The sequence below is a fragment of the Colossoma macropomum genome, unplaced genomic scaffold (genome assembly GCF_904425465.1).
Source record: "Colossoma macropomum unplaced genomic scaffold, Colossoma_macropomum, whole genome shotgun sequence".
NCBI classification, from domain to species: Eukaryota; Metazoa; Chordata; class Actinopteri; order Characiformes; family Serrasalmidae; genus Colossoma; species Colossoma macropomum.
In genome coordinates, this window is record NW_023494795.1 from 15,315,182 (window position 1) to 15,337,161 (window position 21,980).

The 21,980-nt window shown below is 38.5% G+C and overlaps 1 protein-coding gene across 3 annotated transcripts in view; it reads left to right on the top strand.

Annotated features, from left to right (window-relative positions):
• usp24 (ubiquitin specific peptidase 24) overlaps positions 1–21,980 on the top strand; it is a 72,666-nt gene that overhangs the window by 28,945 nt on the left and 21,741 nt on the right. For 2 of the 3 annotated variants that reach the window (XM_036581586.1, XM_036581588.1), the window contains exons 7-28: positions 127–192; positions 6,382–6,447; positions 6,807–6,881; positions 7,054–7,212; positions 7,311–7,425; positions 10,176–10,279; positions 10,545–10,652; positions 11,753–11,848; positions 12,056–12,217; positions 12,906–13,001; positions 14,287–14,394; positions 14,515–14,664; positions 15,739–15,870; positions 16,033–16,144; positions 16,618–16,694; positions 16,932–17,072; positions 17,192–17,245; positions 17,340–17,455; positions 17,550–17,616; positions 18,165–18,275; positions 18,578–18,676; positions 20,379–20,552. In XM_036581586.1, coding sequence (XP_036437479.1) covers positions 127–192; positions 6,382–6,447; positions 6,807–6,881; positions 7,054–7,212; positions 7,311–7,425; positions 10,176–10,279; positions 10,545–10,652; positions 11,753–11,848; positions 12,056–12,217; positions 12,906–13,001; positions 14,287–14,394; positions 14,515–14,664; positions 15,739–15,870; positions 16,033–16,144; positions 16,618–16,694; positions 16,932–17,072; positions 17,192–17,245; positions 17,340–17,455; positions 17,550–17,616; positions 18,165–18,275; positions 18,578–18,676; positions 20,379–20,552 — 2,388 coding nt within the window. The remainder of the gene's footprint in view (positions 1–126; positions 193–6,381; positions 6,448–6,806; positions 6,882–7,053; positions 7,213–7,310; positions 7,426–10,175; positions 10,280–10,544; positions 10,653–11,752; positions 11,849–12,055; positions 12,218–12,905; positions 13,002–14,286; positions 14,395–14,514; positions 14,665–15,738; positions 15,871–16,032; positions 16,145–16,617; positions 16,695–16,931; positions 17,073–17,191; positions 17,246–17,339; positions 17,456–17,549; positions 17,617–18,164; positions 18,276–18,577; positions 18,677–20,378; positions 20,553–21,980) is intronic. The other variant, XM_036581587.1, reaches the window with a different exon arrangement.

The window sequence follows — 21,980 nt, forward strand, 5'->3', positions numbered from 1 at the left end:
TATTTTGAGTGGCGTGGTTACCATGTGTGATGTGAAATGATGTAAGATATATATATTTTTTTTATTTATTTATTTTTTCTCTCTCTCTCTCTCTCTCTCTCTCTCTCGCTCTCTCTCTCTCTGCAGTTTGGAGAGATGGGTGGCTTCACAGCCATTCAGAGCAAGCTGAACCAGGAGGAGATGGAGATTGGGGTAAGGATGGCTGGGATAGCACCGATCTAATAACATGTATTGGTATTGGGCAGAAGCGAGCAGAAAATACCGGGTCGGATTTTGTGTGGGGGTTTAGTGGTTTCCAGTTCCACCCACTAGTTAGGACTCCCCTAGTCACATGGTACCACCAGCGCTAGGAGGGCGAAGGCTAGCACAGGCTTCCTCCGAGACCTGTGAAGTGCCGCCGCATCTTTTCGAACTGCCGCTCGCGCAACGTCATTGGACAGCACTCGGAGGAAAAGCGCCAATCACCAAATCTGTCATGTCAGCTAACAGACGCCTGCGCTGACTAGCATCGCGTTTTTGGGTGATGGGGGAGGGGGGCTCCTACCCACCCAGAGAGTGAGACCAATTGGGCACTCTTGGACTCCCAGCCAGGGTTGGCTGTAGTATCACCAGGGCTTGACCTCCAATTTGCTGATGATAGAGCCAATGCTTAGACGCTTGCGTCACTTGGGAGCCAAAAACTCACCAGTTTATTAAGACAGAACATTGGATCAGTGATGGTTTTGACTGTTACTCAAGGTTTTAATATCACTGTTGTAAAAGAAAAGTGCTTTTCTACATCTTTACACTGAGGGACAGATGTACTAAGTCTTGTTTGTTGCGTGAGTTTTAGGCACAAGTAGGACATCTGCCTGCATGTCATCTGTAAACCTGGCGGTGCAGTCCTAAATGCACTATTTAAGTGCCGTGAACCTAGAAAATGCATATTGTTTCTTTCCCTTATGTGTATGCGTGTGGGTGAATCATGCTAAAAATGGGTGGAGATATAAGAAATGTTAGAGATTACATTTTGCGTTCAGTGTACTAGTTTGAGCAATTTTCGGTGGTGAATTTTCGGTGGTGCGTCAGATGCGTATTATGCCTGTACAGGGAATATATTTACCAACTTGAACGAATTTTTCAGCACTAAACGCCAGATTTACATACATTAGTAAAATGCAGTGCAGAATGTGCCTTGAATCACATACCTGTAGAACGTTTTGATGAGAGAAAATGTATTCACACTGCTATCTCTTCATCACTGAACTTTCCTTTTCTTTTGTCTTGAGCTTGTTGGTGGCTCCACCATTTCACTGCCCATCTTAACCATCTTATAGGCATGTCATAATTAGTAAGTAGTCCTATGTGCATTTTGCGTGCTTAGCTATTGCTTTAGTGAACTAAACATTTAATTTTAGGCACATAGAGTGGCCACATCAAGTCACATGTACACTCTCAGGTATGTTTCTGGTCCTAGTTTTGCACAAGTTTTTCAAATGAATTTACACCTTCCACATCTTGGACTAGGGCTTAATACATTTTGCTACTTCATTCTAGACAACCATATCGTGATGTAAGCAAATCTGGCTGGCAGAGTTTTGAATGAATGATTCAGTAACCATAGTGCTTTAGAGAGAGGGAGAGAGAAAGGGGAGGGGTGGAGGATGGAGAGAGAGAGAGAGTAGAGAGTGCAGGAAGAGTTCACTGAGGGCAGAGATTCAATTATGGTGTGTGTGCTAAATATCTTAAAAGGTGTTTATCCCTGCCAATGAGAGCATCCTCTTCTAAATAGAGAGAGAAATGGGGAGAAGAGAGGAAGCGACTGGAAGATAAACAACATCAAAGCCAGTTATTAGTGCCTTCACAAATCCATATTGCGTTACACAGACACAAGAAGTTATGGATGTTTAATTTTTGATAATAAGTAGGGAAGAGAGGGGAATTGAAAGACAGGTGTCAAAAAAATCTCATGCTTGTTTCATAATATTGTCTTGGAATAGGCCTGTGTCAAAGATTTTAATGTAGAGACTTTCTGATTTAGGGTTTGACGATACGGCAAAAATATAACTTTTTTGTGATATGCGATAATTACATTTTTCTGAGGTTTGATAAGTTGGAAAAAAAAAAACACAAGGAGTGCTGCATTATACAAACAAAAACTATGAACACAGTGATTTTTATTCAACAATTCCTGTACTACACTGCTCTAAATCCAGTCATACACAATTAAACATAATTTATCAACAAGAAGTATTGTAATTTTGCCCTCCTCTACTTTGATTAGTTGCTGATTGAAATCTTCAGATTTTTTTTCTCCAGATGACTCCGATATCTTATACTGATTATACGTGACACAAAATCCATGTGCCAAATTTCCATTCCATGAACACAGCAACTTGTCTTCACCAGTAAGGAAGTTTTACTGACAAAGATATGTTGCAAACATTGAAGTTGCTTGTGTGGTTTCATCAGCTAAAACATTCAACACCATGCAGCTTATTAGACAGTAATATGTGTTGCATGAAAGGCTAGCAAGGCTTGGGCCTCTAGCAAACTGAATCTTGCTTAGCTGTCAATAGCAAATCAATATCATCAAAAATCGAGACTTCTTTTTAAGTAAGAATCCACCCTTGCTGCATAGACATCAGGATTGTTAGGCTGACGTGCTTCTTTCTTTTTCAGTCTTCCAATTAAATATCTTGTTGAGCATTTTATTTGTTTAGAAATATGGGTTATTATTAAGGATGCACTGATATAGGAATTGTGGGCTGACGCCGGTATCAAATATTTTTCATGCATATATCTGTCAAGGTGGATGCCAATATATAAACATTTAAAACGTAGAATTTTTGACTACATTTACTTGTATTGACATTATGGTCAATTAAAACATATATTTCTATTATAAACGCAATAAAATGAACAAAATGCAGATATTTTACTATTGAAATCCAGAGTTACCTAAATATTCTGCTTTTCCAAACTACAATAAATTCGCAGCGTATAGATTCACATATTGGAAAAAGTAAAGCAGAAAATATAATTCTATAATATGTCCACAGGCCACAATTTGTTATGTATTAATTATGTTATATATTAAGTTCAACAAATAAACAGTGATTATGCATTAAAATGTGCAGCAGTGTGTTCTCTGTAGAGGATGTGTACTTATTTTCACTTAGCAAAACAACAAAACATGTAATCTGACCCCCATATGTATATGACTGTATCAGCTGATACTGATATGATTCTGATGTCATCATGTGTCCTGGTCATAATAAGGACATACCCTTTGGTTTTATCTTTAAAAGGCTGATTCTAAAGACTTGTTATTGCCAGTCAGCATTGGGACCTCCCTATTTTGTCGAGTTAAATGACTGGTGTAAGTATGGCAGCAGCCCACTTCATGTCCTGTGAGGATCCCAAAGAGGTTCAGACAGGCTGGGGTCGCCCCCCTCTGTGCGTTGCCCTAAATGCACCCCCTTGTTAGCGGCCTTTAAAGCCGCCTTGTCTCGGGTTCCGCCTGCTCGCTTTTTGAAGGCGCGCATTAGCATGTGCTGAGCGCCGCGGCGGGGAGATAGCGCAGTGACAGGGAAAAGATGCTTTGATTTAAGATTTGCATGTGAATGAATGTGACACAGGAACAGGATGTAGGAGGCGAGCTTTTGGAGGGAGGACGTTTTCTACTGCTACACCTGACCTGCTGTAGCCACGCTACTATGCTGCTGGCTCACTGCCAAGCCCACTGAGCGAGCAGGAGGTTTTCTTCCAAAGTGAAGCCCACAGGCAGGAGCTGCAGTGCTGAAGGGAATGAAGGGGATGGAGGAGAATAGAAGGAGGAAGCTCCCTTTTCTCCTCCCCCCTGTGCTCCTTTATTCATTCGTACTCTGCGAGCGGAAGAGGGGTCATTTAATCCAGAACAGAGAAGTGATTCATCCCGGCTCTGTGTCTCTGCTTCTGCTGTTGCTGCCTGCCGTTAGAGTGTGTGTGCGTGTTAGCAAAGGTGTGTGTCATCATGAGGACGTGACCCTGTTTGATTTGGGTGTGAAAGCACGTATTTCGAAAGGGTGGTTGTTTTAATATTACACTGCCTGTGAAAAAGTGGTCTAAAGTTAGGATAAAAAAAAAAAATGTTTTAAATGTTTTAGTATAAATAAGCATCTTTTCATTATTAGTTTGCAATAATTGAACATATTAAACGTTAACCAGGTTTATGTTGAGGGAAACTGTATCACACTGTTTGTGGCACTATTTGTGACCATACTGCTTTGGGAATAATCGCACAAATTTTATCCCCTTTTTGTGCTCTCAGCAGCGCTCAAACCTTTCAGCTGTTTAAACCTCTGAGCCAAAAGATGTTTAGTATCTGTTTTTAACCATAGTTTGGAAAACAAAACTAACAAATCAAATGTAAGCAAAACCTTCTCTTGAACTCAATGGAAGACACTTTAAAGAAAATCAAGCATGAGCAAAAACGAGAAAGTTCATAATTTTTGATAAGCGTTATGTTTTCTCTTAAGTTAGTGGGCTCATTTGTTTCACACACGTAGTCCGACTTCTTCATGCAGGGTTGCAAATTACAATGACATGAAGCAGCGGTGAGCAGTATTCCAGTAACCGGTCACTGTAAAGCTTGGCCAGCTGCACATTTCATTAAAAAAGATTTAACAGGGCCTCACAAGCAGCTTAGATGTATAAAGTTTCACCCTATGGAGAAAATTGTTTATATCGATACCAGGAGTTCAAGAAAGTATAATTTGCCCTGCTCAATTGGATGTTGCGTGGCACAGAATATACTATTAATATGCAATGTGGCACAACTGGTGCATTGTGTCTGGGTCTAAAAGACGCAGTATTGCGTCATGCATTGTTTATCTTGAAAAAGTCATATCGGACATGTGGAGGTAGGAGGTATACTGGTATAAAAGTGCTGCTTGTCACTTGTGAAGCGTTTTGAAGACTTTCCCTTTGCAGGCCGCACTGTCTGTTGTTCACGCTGGTTATTACTTTGTGATGGTTCCCATTTTTGCTGTTTAGAACTGAGGATGCTACTAGAGAGGAAAATTCTCAGTTGCAAACGGTCTTAGTGTTTTATTTATTTTTTTAAAGACTGTACCTTGTGTTATTTTTTTTTTTTTATACAACAGGTAGTTCCGGCCACGCAAGTTGATTGATTGAGAAGCGTTTTAACTGTGCTGTTATTTCTCCATAACATCACGTTTTTTTCATGAATACTGTATCACTCCGCTGAGATGCCGTTGCTAAGTAACGACTTTGACAGCTGTAGGAGACACTCAAGCCATTTGAACGTTTTTACTTCTTACTTTGCACACAAACAGAAAATGCATACTTTTAGGATCGCATTTGACTGACAGCTGATTCAGACTCTGAAGATGAGACTACACTAAATTCTGAAACTGTCATCACCACTTTTCAGTCGGCAGCTGTGACAGAAGAACACCTAAACAACCTGGAATTAGCCAGAAATGAACCGAATACCATTCGCCAAACAAAGTGGGCTGTAAAATGCTTTACAGTCTAGCTGGAACAAAACAACAAAAACATTGATTTAGCAAAAATTTACGAAACTGAGCTAAACTTGATATTGCGGCAGTTTTATGGCTCAGTCCGATTTGGTCAGACTCTGAAGATGAGACTACACGTTTGGCGAATGGTATTCGGTTAATTTCTGGCTAATTCCAGGTTGTTTAAGTGTTCTTCTGTCACAGCTGCTGACTGAAAAGCTTGCTCAGTGGTAATAACAGTTTCAGAATTTACTATAAGGAGCTGGAGAACGAACTGCCGGCTGTGCAGCTAGTGAGCGGAGTTCGTTACTCTGATGTAGCAAAAAGCTGCTTGTCAAGGAACTATAATTTGGCGGAAGGATTTGCTAACATTAAAACATATTAAATGCCACGTTCACTGCCCAATTTATTACTTTCTTACTTTATTTATTTAACTGTTGTATAAAAGCAGTAGAACACTCGAGGTTGTGAGTTATCACACATAACCTCATGCCTTCGGCTTGTGCCTGCGGCCGGGATGTTATTTTGCGATAGCACACTCCCTCTCATGTTCTCTTGCTTAAGTTTAACTTGGAAGGGCTTATAAGAATTGCTATAATATAATAATAATAATAATAATAAAAGTAATTTGGGTTAATTTCACCCCCATTCCTATTATGAAGTTGTTCACAAGGCTAACAGCCTCACAAAGCAGCTACGTGATATTTGCCATGATGTTTTAGACACTGACCAAGACGTCTAGCGTATCTCTCCCTAAAACCCCCAAAGAAAACTTGCTTTAATCGTCTTGGCACTCTGTAATTTGATCACTTCAGAGTGTGAAGAACTCTTAGTTTGTATAGATTTTCATTATTGTTTTCGCTCTTCATTTCCTCAGTGTGTGTCTGCACTGGTGCAGCCGCTTGGTGTGTGTGCAGAGTACCTCAACTCCAGCCTGGTCCAGGTTAGTGTCCATTTGTCCATGTCAACAAATACATCATACATCCATACATCTATTCACTTATTGTTCTTTATCCGCAGGAACTAGAAGCATCATCTCCACCATGTTGATAGATATCTAATTCATTTTTTATGCGCATGCCTGAAAATACAAAATTCCTTGTGGCAATAAAAAGCAACAGATGTTGGATGAGTCAGCTGTGCATCATTAGGCTTTTGAGAGAAATAGACTGCATAAGTAAAAGGAGAATATTAATAAATCGTAGACACATTATAGACACTATAGAAAAAGTGCAGTGAGGCTGAAAATGTTTATTTAAATGATGTAGGATTACATAAATTCAGCTTAAGTTTGTCTTGCAGCCCATGCTGGACCCGGTCATCCACAAGATGATCACGTATGTGCAGAATCTTGAAGAGAAAGACTTGAAGGACAAGGTACAGATATACATATACAGTGCTTTAGATTTTTCCCCTTATTTTAATTTTTAAGTCATCCCTTTATTGCCATTTATAAGTGTATAAACTCGAATACACCTATGAAACAAAGGTTTTGGACTGATTTGTTTGAAGTCTTTCAATGTTTAGTCCTCTATCTCTCATTTCACAGAGGTTAGTGAGCATTCCAGACCTACTGTCCGCTATTAAGCTGCTCTGCATGAGGTTCCAGCAGGAGCTGGTGAACGTGGTGGACGACCTCAGGCTGGACATCCTCCTGCGGATGCTCAAGACCCCTCACTTTAGCGCCAAGATGAACTCCCTCAAAGAGGTCAGATTGTTAGCATGCAGTTTCTGTGCTGTACATAGCATGTCTGATTTATGGTTTTAACCCAACACGGCATGGATGTCTGCTATGCTCTGTTCTAGGTGACAAAGTTGATAGAGGAGAGCACAGTCTCCAAGACAGTGAAGAATGCTATAGACACTGACAGGCTGCTGGACTGGCTGGTGGAAAACTCAGTCCTCTCGATAGCACTGGAAGGTAAGCAGCTCTGTCCTGTTCACATGGGCCAGAAATTGTAGAATTAAGCTCTTATTCACCAGAGTATATTTTGGTTTTTCCATCTGAATTTACATGACCAAATCATAATGCAAATTATTCAGTAACTGCATGAAATAAATGTACATTTTTATTTTATTTATTTATTTATATGTAAAAGTTCCCAGTCAGTTTAACAGAAAATGTGTTTTATGATCATACACACTTTGCTATATGCTTACAATTTACTGCTGAAAGCCAAAAATCTTAGACGCTCTTTGTATTTTTTTGTAAAAATAATTTTTACAGAGCAGATCACTGTAGAGACACCATCTGTTTATAGTTTATAGCCCAGATTTGTGGAAAAATAGGTTAACTTTCAGTAGACAAAAAAATTGTGAGTTCAGCTTCTTTTATTATAAAGTTTAAAAATTACATTACCCATCTATTTGACTGAAAAGAAGACAGTTAGAGCTCTCATATGACACCCACCTTTTGAATGTAGCTTATGAAATATGAAAGTTATGAAGATTATGACAAAGTGCGTTTTGGAACCACCGGTGGTCTCAAGGAGTTAAAAAGGTTACAAATCAGTAAATTGTCTGTGAAGTATCCAAATGCAATGTGACCTTAAGATGCTCACACTTCAGTTTTTTTTACCCGCAAATGCTTGTCAGTTTGTCATGTGACTCACAGAAAAAGAATGACTTGGGCTATTCAGAGTTTAATAGGCTGCATCCAGGCATAGCAAAAATTACGTTATAAGACAGTTTTCCGGTTCTGCAGTCTGATTGGCTGAGCCACATTCAAAAGCCAGCGTACAATATTTGATATATAGAAGTGGTGACCCATGACTGTAAGTACTGGACCATGAAGGATAAAACAGTTAGAAACCAATGATAATGCAATTTCTGCTAGCACCCCTATGAGTCAAATCAAATCCAAACATCACTGGTTAATTCCAGTGTCAGTTTCTAATTGCTGTTGATAGTGATTCTAACATGCTCCTAAAATCCTAATGCTGCCTTCACATGTGCAGCAGACAGACGACGGCATGTCAGATATTCCATTGTTTTCAGTGAAGCCGCACGTGACGGCGTTCCTCAGACCTGTGCGGTAAGCGGAGCGATCCGTCAAGAGTTGAATTTTCCCAACTTTTTCCGTCGACTGCAGCAGTGTAATAAACCAGATGTTTTGTTGGGAGCCATGGATGCTAAAGTATTGTTATTGAAGTCCAGACAAGCCCAGTATTATACACAACGCAAAAAAGTACGAAGCGTCCTCCAGCCTTTTTCCACCTTAAATGAGCAATCTACACTGCTAAAGCTCTCTTCTGTTAATCATCCATTTATGCCACCAACACTGTCACCCTGGCAACATTGGCACGACTTCATGCCGCCGGCAGCCACGCAGCACTATGAGGTGCGGAATTAAGTTTTCAACACAATGCATGCGAACGCAGCATAACCAGTGGGAGAGGTGGCTTGACTGTGTCTTTTAAACATTTGTTTCCAACCAAAATTTAACAATGCATAAGTATTATTACAGTACTTGCAAAAATAAGTTTGCAGAAATAATTAGGTGTTCTTTAAAGGTCTAGAAGGTCCTGATTGTTCCCCTCTGATTTAGATACATAAAACTGCCTGTATCAGTTAAATTCTGTATTAGGGTGCGTTGTTATTTAAAACAATTGTGCGGAGTTAAATTATTTATTGTTGTATTTTGTTACAGTATATTGTATTCTGCTGTGTGCCATGCCTAACACCCCTTAACCATGGTTAAATCAAGCACAACCTTGAGTGGTCTGTTGCTTTATTAAATGCTTTTGCTTTATTGATGTAGGTTTGTTAAAGCAGTTATTATCTAGAATCTTAACATTTTAGATTGTGGAGAGCTTGGGGTGTAAGTGTGAATGGTGTGATCACACTCTGCTCTCACATGCCAAGAGATGTCTCTGTCTGTTGTCTTACTTCATGGACAGATGGACACCCCAGTATGGCTTTGTTGTTATTTTGTGCCTGAAATTACCTGCCCTTTAGCTTGGGTTCCACTTGTTACATCCTTATTTTCTGCTCTCACTGTAATATTCTCTGTTCACTCTTGTGTGTTGTCTCCTTCACACTCTGTCAACTATCTGTGCTTTCTCACTTTATTTTGTGTCCCACTCCTCACTTTCACTTTGGAGCCTCTTTCACTTTGCCGTCTTCTTTCCCTTTTACTTATACCTCCTTACTTTTGCTTTCACTTTGTTACTTTCTCTTTCTCTTACTGCCACACTTTCAGTCGCCAATATCCTGGATGTCTCCAGTGCGCCTGTCCTTACCCTTTTTCCCCTCACATTTGTCCTATTTCTGGAAATCTGGAATCATATGGGTACACTTTTAGATTTAGACTTTTAGACTCTAGAAATCTGTAGGAAATTTTAGTACTGAGCTCTTTTGCTTTTGATATTTAACAAACATATTAGAGGGCTAGCTTGTAGGGTGTTAGAACAACTTGACTTCAGATACATCAAGAATTAAAAAACATTACTGAACATTAATAAAACTGGCCTCATTCTGCCCTGTTTGCATTCATTGGAGTCTTCCTTTGGGGTCTTAATAAAGCTGTACATGTTTTGCAAAATATCTGGTGCCATAGATCTCTCTCTCTCTCTCTCTCTCTCTCTCTCTCTCTCTCTCTCTCTCTCTCTCTCTCTCTCTCTCTCTCTCTCTCTCTCTCTCTCTCTCTCTCTCTCTGTAATGTTATTATAGGGAATATTGACCAGGCGCAGTACTGTGATAGGATAAAGGGAATCATTGAGCTGTTGGGCAGTAAACTCTCACTGGACGAACTCTCCAAAATTTGGAGAATACAAGTGAGTCAGTCATCTTATTTTCCTCTCTTCTTACCCTGAAGTTGTTTAGTGCTGGGAGAGTTGTTCTCTCTGACACTGTGCAAGGTTATGTGTTCATAAGTTGTATAAACCTACGTATTTAAACTTACTTATATAATGTACATTTAAATACAGTTGTATGTGTTCTGTTGATATGCTGTAGATGTTTCTTTGAGAAGCCATCTGTAGTTGTATAGTGTATTAGACCCTCTCTGACTCCTCTCTTTTTTTTCTGCTCTCTGTCCAGTCTGGCCAGTCGTCAACAGTCATAGAGAACATACACACCATCATCGCCGCCGCGGCTGTCAAGTTCAATTTTGAGCAGCTTAGCCACCTCTTTGTCCTCATACAGAAAGTAAGACTCAAGGCTTGACTTGATGCTGTCATTTCATTAAACATTCCCCTTATCGTTTCTTTGTTATGTCTTTTTTAGTTTCTTTTTGTTGGCATTATATAATCCACTACATTGATTAAAAAATATCGATGTGGATTTACTTGAAAGAGTAGATGTCAGTACACTCTGTACACATGGAGCAATGTGACCTCTGTCATTTCATCATAAGAAGAAATCATTTGTGTCACAGAAAGAACTTTGAATCACAGCAAAAATCACAGCGTGTTCAAGATGCAAAGCAGTGGTAACGTTTCACAGGGGCATGACAATGAAACACAAACAAAATCCAAAGCACCCAAGTTTAAACGTGTTTTCTGCTCCTGCTGAATGTGTGAAACTAACTAGCGTAAGTGGCTAATGTCAGCAAAGGTAATGTCAGACTACATGTTGGAAAACATTTCCTTCGTCACACAGAGGATAAAAATGCACACAGGATGATGCTAAATCTGTAATGTGTCAGTTCTTCATGCCAGCCTTAAACATAGAACTGTTTAATGCAGAAAATGTTAGCCAAGGAGGTATGATGTCACATGAGCAGACATGACCTACTCAGAGAACAGAAAAGGTAATAAGTTAAAAAAAAAAAGAAAAAGTCAGTACATGAAAATTTATGAAATACTATGACTGTTTTATATTAGATGTATTTTATGAACTGCTTGGAGATATTGGAGAAACGTAATATTTCTTGCATTTGATCATGCTTTTGATTGAGCAGGTAACCTATTTCTGACATTTGTACATTTTGAGATCGGGCAAGAATTTCAACTGGACTACAAAGGAATGCAGCTTAATATTTGGAATTATGAATTTTCAAATTTAGGTTTCTGTATTATTATTTCTCCCTAAAACAGAAACATAAATTGTTAGATTAATAAAAAAAAATTTGATTATGGATTAAAGAAGTAATCATTTGTTGCAGCCCTACATATGACTAAATTCCGATAGTAATTGTAGACAAATTGTAGTAACTGTAGAAACGTAGTTGTCAGTATGCCATTTCTGCTTACTTTAATTCATTAATGCACATATTTATTGATTGATTATATTATTATGTTCTGTAGAGCTGGGAGGTTGAAAGTGATCGAGTCAGACAGAAGCTATTGAGTCTTATCGGGAGGATTGGTAGAGAGGCTCGCTCAGAAGCAACAACAGGAAAGGTATGCATTTATGTGTGTGCTGCACAGTTCACTGTAAAATAAATTGGTTAAATAAAGGTAATAATCATAAAAACTACTACTAACTCATTGTTATTTGTTTACTCCTGAAAAATAGGTCTGATATGGCAAATCATTATGCTCACCACCATCAAAGCTTTATTGGTGATGTATTATGTGATTTTTGCCTGTTGATTGACTGGTTCTCAGGTGTTGGAGGTGCTGTGGGACTTGGCCCATCTCCCCACTCTCCCCACCACTCTGGTCCAGCAGGCTCTGGAAGAGCACCTGACCATCCTGAGCGATGCCTACGCTGTCAAGGAAACTGTCAAGAGAAACTACATAATTAAGTGCATTGAGGACATTAAGAAGGTGAGCTATGGCCAACCAAGGTTTTCACACTGAGAAATTTACTAGCTTATGTTTCCCAGTAGCCCTGTTCCAAAAGGTTTAGGATTGTGAGTAGAGCTTTTTGGATGGCTGTTAACTAATTTGACCGTTAACTCATTCAAATAATGTTGAGATGTTGACCTAATAGTATTTACTGTTTTCACCCTGATCCTGTTCTGTTGTAAGTCTAAACTTTGATTTGCTGTTATGAGTTATTTGTTGTTTGCTGCTGCTGGCTTGCTGCTGGTGAACATGAGCTGATAAAGTGAAAAGTCTTTCACTCTTTCAGACATACCCTTTGTTTTCCTCTTGCTTTTTCGCTCTTTTACTTACTTTGCAGTGAGCTGCAAAGTAACTTGCAACAGCAGACAGAAAGCAGAGTCCCCAACGCAACGACTAGTATCCTGCAGTGAGCTAAGAGCTATATTAAGAGCTGAGCTGGGTGTTCAAAGGTGTCATTCTATCTCTGATGCCAGACAGATATTTGGCCAGTCGCTTACCCTCCCACATACACACACTCACACACTCACACTTGCATACTCCTTCCCGCTCCCATTCTGTGCTTCAGGCTCTATTCCAAGGTGATTTGGTTGCTGCTAACTCACGGATACTAAAGATTCATTAACGATTAGTCGAGCTGACTGAATGCAACTGCAGTTTATGTCTTTAGATACAAATACAGGAGGAATCAAAGTCTACCAGCGAGACACAGGTCTCTTTTTTTACTGGCTCCTGGGGAAGGAAGAAACCAAGCTCATGGGCTAAAGTAAGAGAAGCACTCGGGCCTACAAAGACCCTCCCCTTATGTTTAACACTGACCAATCACAACTCACCTTCAATCTCATGGCAGCCTATCACAGCCCAAGCAGATGGGGTTTGGTTACAACGAGGGGAATAAAATTTGTGAAATGATGATTCTGAGTTGATTCTTGGGGAAGCTGTGCAACTTGTATGCAATATCTTTGATTTAAATATGCACATTCAGAGCCCGTTGAATGTCAGATGTACAGTATTTGATAGGTTTCAATAAGTCCTTTCTCAGCACTAGGCTGTGAGTGTGTTCATTTAAAATCAAAAGTTTATTGAGTCTCTGGGCATTTGTTAGAGTTGGGCGATTTAACACATCGATGTTATTATTTATAAGGCATATTTTAAATAGTTTCATGTTGCTTGAACACTCCATAGCCATTAACACTGCACTCCATTGTACTTACTCCCATTCCATGGCTGATAGCTGTACAAACATTCAAGTTCTAGTGTTTGCACAGAAGTTTATTTCATTGTAGTATGGATGTATATCATAATACATTTATCACTTAAAAATATACTGAGGTTTAATTTTTATGCTGTATCGCCCACCCCTAACACTGGTAATGTTGGAAATACACACATAGATGTTCTAAAAAAAAACTTTCCTTGTATGTATTCAGTTTGAAATAAATGTTTGAAATTCAGTTTTTATTCCACAGTTCTTCATAATAATTAGTAATGCACCAATCTGATATACTGGACCAATAAAGGCACCAACACTGACCTTATTAAATGGGTCGAGTATCATTCAGACATGTAGGGCTTTTTTATTCTATTGTGGTTTATTCCAGCTTCATGAGCAAATAACTATTTCAAACTTTTGCATTTATATCAATTTAATGTCAGCTAAACGATTAAAGCTGTCAGATCTTTGTGGGTGATTTTGAGATCATAAAGTGATAGTTAAGAGGTGATATGTGAGTTACTGGTTCAGTGTACCTGGTTTTAAAAATCCTTAATATGTAATACAATCATAAAAAAATATACAATATAACATGCTTTGGAATGAATTGTTCACTTATGATCACATCGTATAAGTACAGCTTTTAAACTGCAGATTATCAGATTGGTGCTCTGTGTTAGTAAATATCCTGAGTATCCTGGTATCAGGAGAGAAAAAGTCAGATTGGTGCATCCCTAATAATAATTCTGTTTTACCTCAATGTTAGAATTTACAACAGTTATGACTTTAAGGTGTAATGAACTTGATTCACTGTTTCCTGTGCATATATGTGTTATAGTCATCCCAGCTGAGTAACCCTCAAGCAGTATGGGTTGTTCCTGCCCTACGACAGCTCCATGAAATCACTCGTTCCTTCATCAAACAGACCTACCAGAAACAAGACAAGGTAATACACACAGACGTGCACTCGAGGCCATGAGCACTTGAGTCTGGTATGTAATCTCAAACTGTGCCTGTTTAATTAATGGACACAGATGTAATTTCTCTATTTGTTTGTCTTTCTCAGAGCATAATCCAGGACCTGAAGAAGAACTTTGAGATAGTGAAGCTAATCACAGGTTCTCTAGTGTCATGTCATCGTCTAGCTGTATCAGTTGCTGGCTCCAATGGCCTGTCTGGGTCCACTCTGGTAGATGGCCGATACTCTTATCAAGAGGTAAAAAAATGGGTGACATTTTATTCTTTTAGTTGTTCCAATTCAGTTTAACCATTAGGATTTATTAAAGCAATAAGCCATGACAGGCTGCCCATCACTGCGATTTTATCTTGAGTAAGGGTGTTCTTAGGCATGACGCGAATCGAATTTTATAATCGTAGTAACACACAACATAAAATAGAATAAAACACAAATGTTTCAGAAAATCAACTTAAACAAGTATTTTGCCAAGAAATATAGTTCTTTAGAGTATGATATCATTGCCAAGCAACCATGGACTGCTGAATTACTGTATATTGCCATCATTTCATGATCTTTAACTTTTGTCATATAATAGTGAACATAACATAACATAGCCCTGTTTAATGCAAAAACCATTGTTTAATACATACTTTTTGGTGACCACATTACCACTGCCAATCTTACATAGCACAAATCCAGTGATGCCCATCTTACCATGCTAGGGCTGAATCTCAAACAACTCCCTGCTCCCTATGTAGGAATTCAAATACTGGCTCCTGCACCACAACAGTGCCTAATATAGCTAAACGATAGTCATTTGGGATTCAGTTTCATCCATACTTGAGTCATCAGCACCTCAGTTTAAACTGGGTCCTACTTCATCAGTTTGCTTGGTGGTCCATGCAAACAGCATTAGAGTCAAAGATTAATTCATTAACAGCACAAGGATTTTTTTTATGGCACAGTAATACAGAATTTAGTTGTTGTGAAGTGGTTAGAGGTCTGCAGATATCATCTGTTTTACAACAGCTTCGAACACGGATTAGCCAGTCAGATTTTAGGACCGGAATGAATCAGTTTAATAAAAATGTATTTAGCTTAATTAATAATTAGCTTATCAAGAGTGTCATTATTTTTATACTAATGATTTTAAGCAAGACAAAGCATATTTATTTACATAGTACTTTTCATACACTGTGGTCATTCAAAGTGTTTTTTAAATAAGAAAATATAGAGATATTTATTTATTTATTTATTTATTTATTTATTTATTTATTCATTCATTCATTCATTCAAATTATTCACCCCTGCGGAACCTCTATATCTTTACAGTATTTGGAAGGGCATCTGAAGTTTTTAGCGTTCTTTCTACAAGAGGCCAGTCTGTACTTGGTGTGGAACAGAGCTAAAGAGATCTGGGAGTGCCTGGTGTCTGGCATGGATGTATGCGAGCTGGACAGAGAGGTACAGCACCAACATATATATATATATATATATATATATATATATATATATTTTTTTTTTTAAAAAGTCTAATTCAGATGGATTACTGGTGTACCCTTTTTTTCAGTATGAAGGGGCTGTTGAATGTGATGTAGTAATCGTCTAGTTTCCTCCTCTCTGTAGATGTGTTTTGAGTGGTTCACTAAAGGGCAGCATGATCTCGAGAGTGATGTTCAGCAGCAGCTCTTCAAAGAGAAGATCCTCAAACTTGAGCCTTATGAGATTACAATGAACGGTATGATTTGTAATCCCAGCATTTACACATTATTGCCTCAGACCATCACAAATGATCTCAATGATACACACACAGCTTGAGCTAAGCTTGTCTGTATTATGTGATTTTTCATTATATCATAACTTTACCTTATTGGTTGTCCCGATAATAATGGGCATCATACACCAATATCTTATAAAGTTTTTTCTTAAATTTGTTCTTGAGAAAGGCCCTGTTAAAAAGTCTACATCAGATTTATGACTATGTTCTTAAACTGCAGAATTGTTCACACCTTTTGTGCTCTTGAGTGTGTGTAGATTCTGTTCTTACCCAAGAACAAATCCCACATAAGAAAACACTGCGTAAGTGGGTTTTAGGAAGAAATTTCTTCTAAAGAACGGATGGTGAATGAGGCCCGTTGTGCTTTATCATCAGTGTTTAGATGCTTGTATTTCGTGCATTAAAATAATCATAATGTCTATATTTTCCTCCAGGGTTTAATCTTTTTAAGACTTTCTTTGAGAATGTGAATCTCTGTGACCATCGTCTCAAACGGCAGGGAACTCAACTGGTAAGAGAGCCATTTTTACACCAATTAGCATTTTCCCATGTCATTATGTATGTGACCCAAAGAGGGTAATGGAAGAGCATTTCTTTAAAATGAGATTTACACTTGCACTTTTGGAAAAAATAAGTGTAAATTTAGTTCCTTAAATTTCTCATTTCCAGAATGTGTCTTTTAGCTAAGGCTCTTTCTTAGAGACTTTGCGTTAATGAATTTGGTCATTCTTTCCTATTACGTGGGCAGTGTGTGGAGCGCTTGGACCTAATTGGGATGGACTTCATATGGAGAATCGCCATGGAGTCGCCTGATGAGGACATCGCCAACGAGGCCATTCAGCTTATCATCACCTACAGTTACATAAACCTCAACCCCAAAATGAAGAAGGTCTGTACACACGCACACACACACACACACACAGCACACACTCCCACAAGGTTTCTTTTCCTCTTTCTCTTTCAGTTCAGGTCTTAATAATGCAGTGCTTATGTTTTTCTCCCACCCAGGACTCAGTGTCTTTACATAAGAAGTTCATAGCTGATTGTTATAAGAGGTTGGAGGTAGGTATCAAAATCTAAGGCTGTGGCATGGATTTTTTTGTCTACTCTCTCTTTGGTCACACAACAGTATAACATCTCTTCCCTCTTTTTCAAGGCTGCCAGCTCGGCCTTGGGTGGCCCAACCTTGACACATGCTGTTACTCGAGCAACCAAGATGCTGACGGCCACTGCCATGCCTACAGTTGCCACATCAGTGCAATCACCTTCCAGGTAGATCAGTGCTTTAGGATTTGGTTGATATTGATCCAATATATTGGTGAGGGGCATTGATAGCTATTATTGTACTTTAACGTTTCCCCCACAGGTCTACAAAGTTGGTGATCATTGAGAGGCTCCTGTTATTGGCAGAGCGATATGTTATTACTATTGAGGTAGGTTAAGAATCTGATTTGCATGACTTTTTACAGATTTTGTCTTGCACACACATCTCGAGTGCACTTTATGTGGCACACATTCAAGCCTAGTGCACTGTAGAAGTCATTATATTGACTGTTTACTACAAATTGTTACTGGAGTGGTCACCTAAACAATGGCTGCACTCATAGCCAGAGACAGCTTGGAAAGTGGTCTTCACAATGTAGTCCTTCTTAGCATCTGGCTTGGCAATAGCAGCAGTGTTCTGAGCATGATCACTTGTGTGTTGTTTTTAGAAGCAGTATGTTTTCAGGGGATGAATTAACTTTCTGCAAGCTTAATAATTAGATGACAATATGAAGTATAGTATGGGTGTAATGATGGCTAAATCAGACTTGAGAATTAAAGAACTCGCACAGAAACAACTGCACATTACTAGGGCGGTCAATTGCGCCATTATAATTGATTACTCAATATTAAAAATAAGCGATTAAAATTTACGTTTTAAATGTACCTAGTATGTACAGTGGACTAAGTGAATCTATTTTGTTTGTTTGTTTTTTAGGATCTGTACTCTGTTCCTCGGACCATTCTACCTCATGGAGCTTCTTTCAATGGCCACCCTATGACGCTACACATAACCTACGAATCTACCAAAGACACTTTTACCCTGGAGGTACTCAAATTATAACACAACCAATGATCTGTGTGTAATATCTCTCTCAAACACACACACACGCACACACACTAAGAGCAGGCTTTAACCAGTACCTTACATGGTGCTGGTGCACACACCTCTGTGTCCATAAATGGAGAGGGAAACTGCATTGACAAATTGAAGGTGGACAAGGCATGAGTCACAGACACCCTGTTCTGTGTTACTGATTTATGCTGCACGTTTAGATTGACTGTCTTATACAAAAGAACACCAGAACCATACACAGAAACTTGTGTGTGTGTGTGTGTGTGTGTGTGTAGGCTCACAGCAACGAGACGATTGGAAGTATCAGATGGAAGATTGCAGAGCAACTCAGCTGTCCAGTGGACAATGTGCAGATATTTGCCAACGACAGCATGGTAAGACAGTCACACATACACACAGTGGTCGAGATAAGTCATTTCTTAGTCGGAGCTCCATGTGTTAACGATGCCCACGCAACAAAAGTAGACTGTCCATGTAAGCCAGTTTATTTTTATTATTTGAACCATACAAGTCAGAGCAATGAATAGTTTGTTCTATCACTGATCAGATGCTAGCAGGTGTACAAGGAAAAGTATTTAAAATATTAATAAAGAAAATTACTCAGTTTAAGACTGTTAAACACCGACCAAGAAACCCACACGGAAAAAAGTCATGTTTTATGTGCATAGTTTGTTTTTTTTTGTTTTTTTTTGTTTTTTTTTATTTCGACCTTTTTTTAGTTGTGTGAATTAGCAAACAGACAGTCTTGAAGCGCTAAAAGATATCATTTGCTCCTCACAAAATGGGCAAAAAGTGAAAATGGGTGAGCTACTTTCTATTCTTGAAAAACGAAAGGAACACAGAGTTTCGTTCCCTCATTCAGGAACTGAGAGTGTTTTTCATACATAGCTCAAAAGTCTGAAAATGAGCTGCTTTTGGAGATGTTAGCACACATGATAAAGCCAAGCACAGACTATGTTTGTCAAAAAGCTGCTGGGACACAGGTAATCTGTCATCTTGGTGGTTGCTGTGCCAACGCCAGAGACAGCAGTGATTGTTTGCATGTGTTCATGTTGCCTGTAAAAGTTCTTAAAAGTCATACAGAGGACGAATACAGTGTCACTTTTTTGCTGTCCAAAAAATCACATTTGAGGTGCAAGATGTTAGTTTGGATAAAAATCCTACATTATGCAAGATTTGGGAATTTGGAGACCTCTCTGGTGAAAATGTGTAATTGCACACAACATGCATTTTGTAAGAACTGTGCTTCAGACCGCTTCACTGAATGGGTTGTATTTAATGTTTGCAAGCGTGTCGAAGGAGTACACTTAGTGAAGGACATGTCCGCTGGGTGTAAAAGTGAATTATCTACAGTTGTCATCATATCTTCATCACTATACTGTTAATTTTGCATTTGAAACATAAACATCGAACTGGACCTTCTTTTTGAGCCTGTGTGTGTGATGTTAGTATGTAAGGATGCATGATAGGTTTGTAAAAACTCTCATGAAATATGACTCAACACACTTCTGACTTTTAAATTATTATTTCAGGCTTGACAGGGTGACTCTCAGCAGCACAAAGACAACATATTTTAGCATGTATTTTCCTTCTGACAGTTATGATACAGTTTTCATTTTTTAACAAAAAATACGCTGCAGCTTAAATTTATTGGCCTCTGAATAAATTGCACAAATTAATGTGCTCGATGTGTGAAGGCCTTACGGAAAATAAATTGTTTATGGAAAAACTGCTTGAGCAAATACTTTCAATTACTTTTTGTACGCCTATGATCACAGCACGAACATATTACCGGTAATGTATAAACACATCTAACCACATGGACATTACAACTGTAGGATCTAAGTACAGTATGTTCTGCTAGTGTGGATAAATTGTCTAGTGATCTGTTCTAACAATCACCATCCAACTAATCTGCGAATAAGCCCTTCCTGAGGTGAGGTGGGTGTGTTACAGCAGAGAGATCTGCAGGGTAATTCCCAGACTAAGCTTGAAAACCACTTCTCTTAACCACTTAATAATTTCACTATTTGTTGTTTGATTGCGGTCCTAATATGTGTTTTATTGTGTGTCTAGCTGACGATGAACCGGGATCAGAAGCTGTTGAACCAACTGGGTTTCTCTGATGAACAGAGTCTGACAGTGAAGAGTTCAGGGACAGGCACTCCTTCTGGCAGTTCTGCAGACAGCTCTGCCTCGGCCAGCTCCAGCAGCAGTGGAGTCTTCAACTCCGCATATGCACTGGAACAGGTACAGATACGCGCACACACACACACACACACACACACACACGCACAGAGTACACATTCTTACTTGCTCTGTCTGCACTTTTTTTCACCTATATGTCTAGAGAACAGATCGGAGCGCAGCACTCGTATACAAAATATACACAATTTTTATATATACGTATATAAAATACGTGTGTATATATATATATATATATATATATATATATATATATATATATATATATAAATTGTATATATTTTGTATACGAGTGCTGCGCTCCGATCTGTTCTCTAGACATGCCACCAGAAGCAGTATTTTTCATTCTTAATGTTATTTTAATGTTAAGTCATCATGAGGTCTTTTCACACAGATGATTTTTACAGATAAAAAGCAGATTTGATTTTTAACGCACTACAACTTTTGCTCTAATGCAATATTTATTAAAAAATCTGTAATCATTGAGTAGTAACAGTGACAGAATTATCATTTTTCTTTCAGCCAGTGTGACTCAGACACAGACACTGGGTAATAGCCCATTCTGCTAAAAAAAAACACTCACAGCTGAGCTGAGACTCTTCAAAGCTGTGTGTGATGGAGCTTGAGGCTCTTAAGCAGAGAAAAGGAGTGAAAAAAAACTTCAGGAGCAACCATGAGCTCTGATGTGAAAGATGGCATTAGCGTTAATGTATGTTTTCAAAATGTGTTTGTTCGGGTCTGTAAAACTCTTAAGTGTGAAAATGCCTTTAGTATTTTTATTATCAATGAAAACTGTCCAAGAAATATACTGAATATGTCAATGTAAAATACCCATAGTATCTAATTAAATTTATTCAATGAAAATATTCAGTACATGTTTGACAAAAACCAAAGACCGGCATGGTGTCATGATTTACAAAGTGATATCAGTGAAGATGATTGTAAATATAGTTGCCTGTACACTCATAATTTATCTATAAATGCATGTCTCAAATTGATTCAGAATAATTTGTTGATGAGACCTTATTTTACTCCAGAGAAATTGTGTAAAATGAACTCAGATATCCCGGATACAGGTGTAAAATGTGCAGGACAAAAGGGAATGTTATTTCATTGTGTATGGGATAATACAGAACTTTTGAAGACAAGTAATGGGAATTATTTCTAGGATTCTCTCTAAAGAAATACCCATCTGTCCAAAACTTTGTTTTCTCGGTCTGTACCCAGAGAGCTTATCACTTAAAAAACATGAAAGCAGAATGGTAGACCTCTGTCTAATACACGCTCAAAGCCTGATTAGCACACATTGGAAAAGTATGTATGCACCTTCACTGAAAGTTATCTTCATGTCTGTGAAGATTACATATAGAATTTGTTTCTGAAATTTTTGGAGGAAGTAGATATTGAGTCAGCACCTTAACATTCCACCTGTGAATATGTTGAATACAATTATTTATTTATTTATTTATTTAT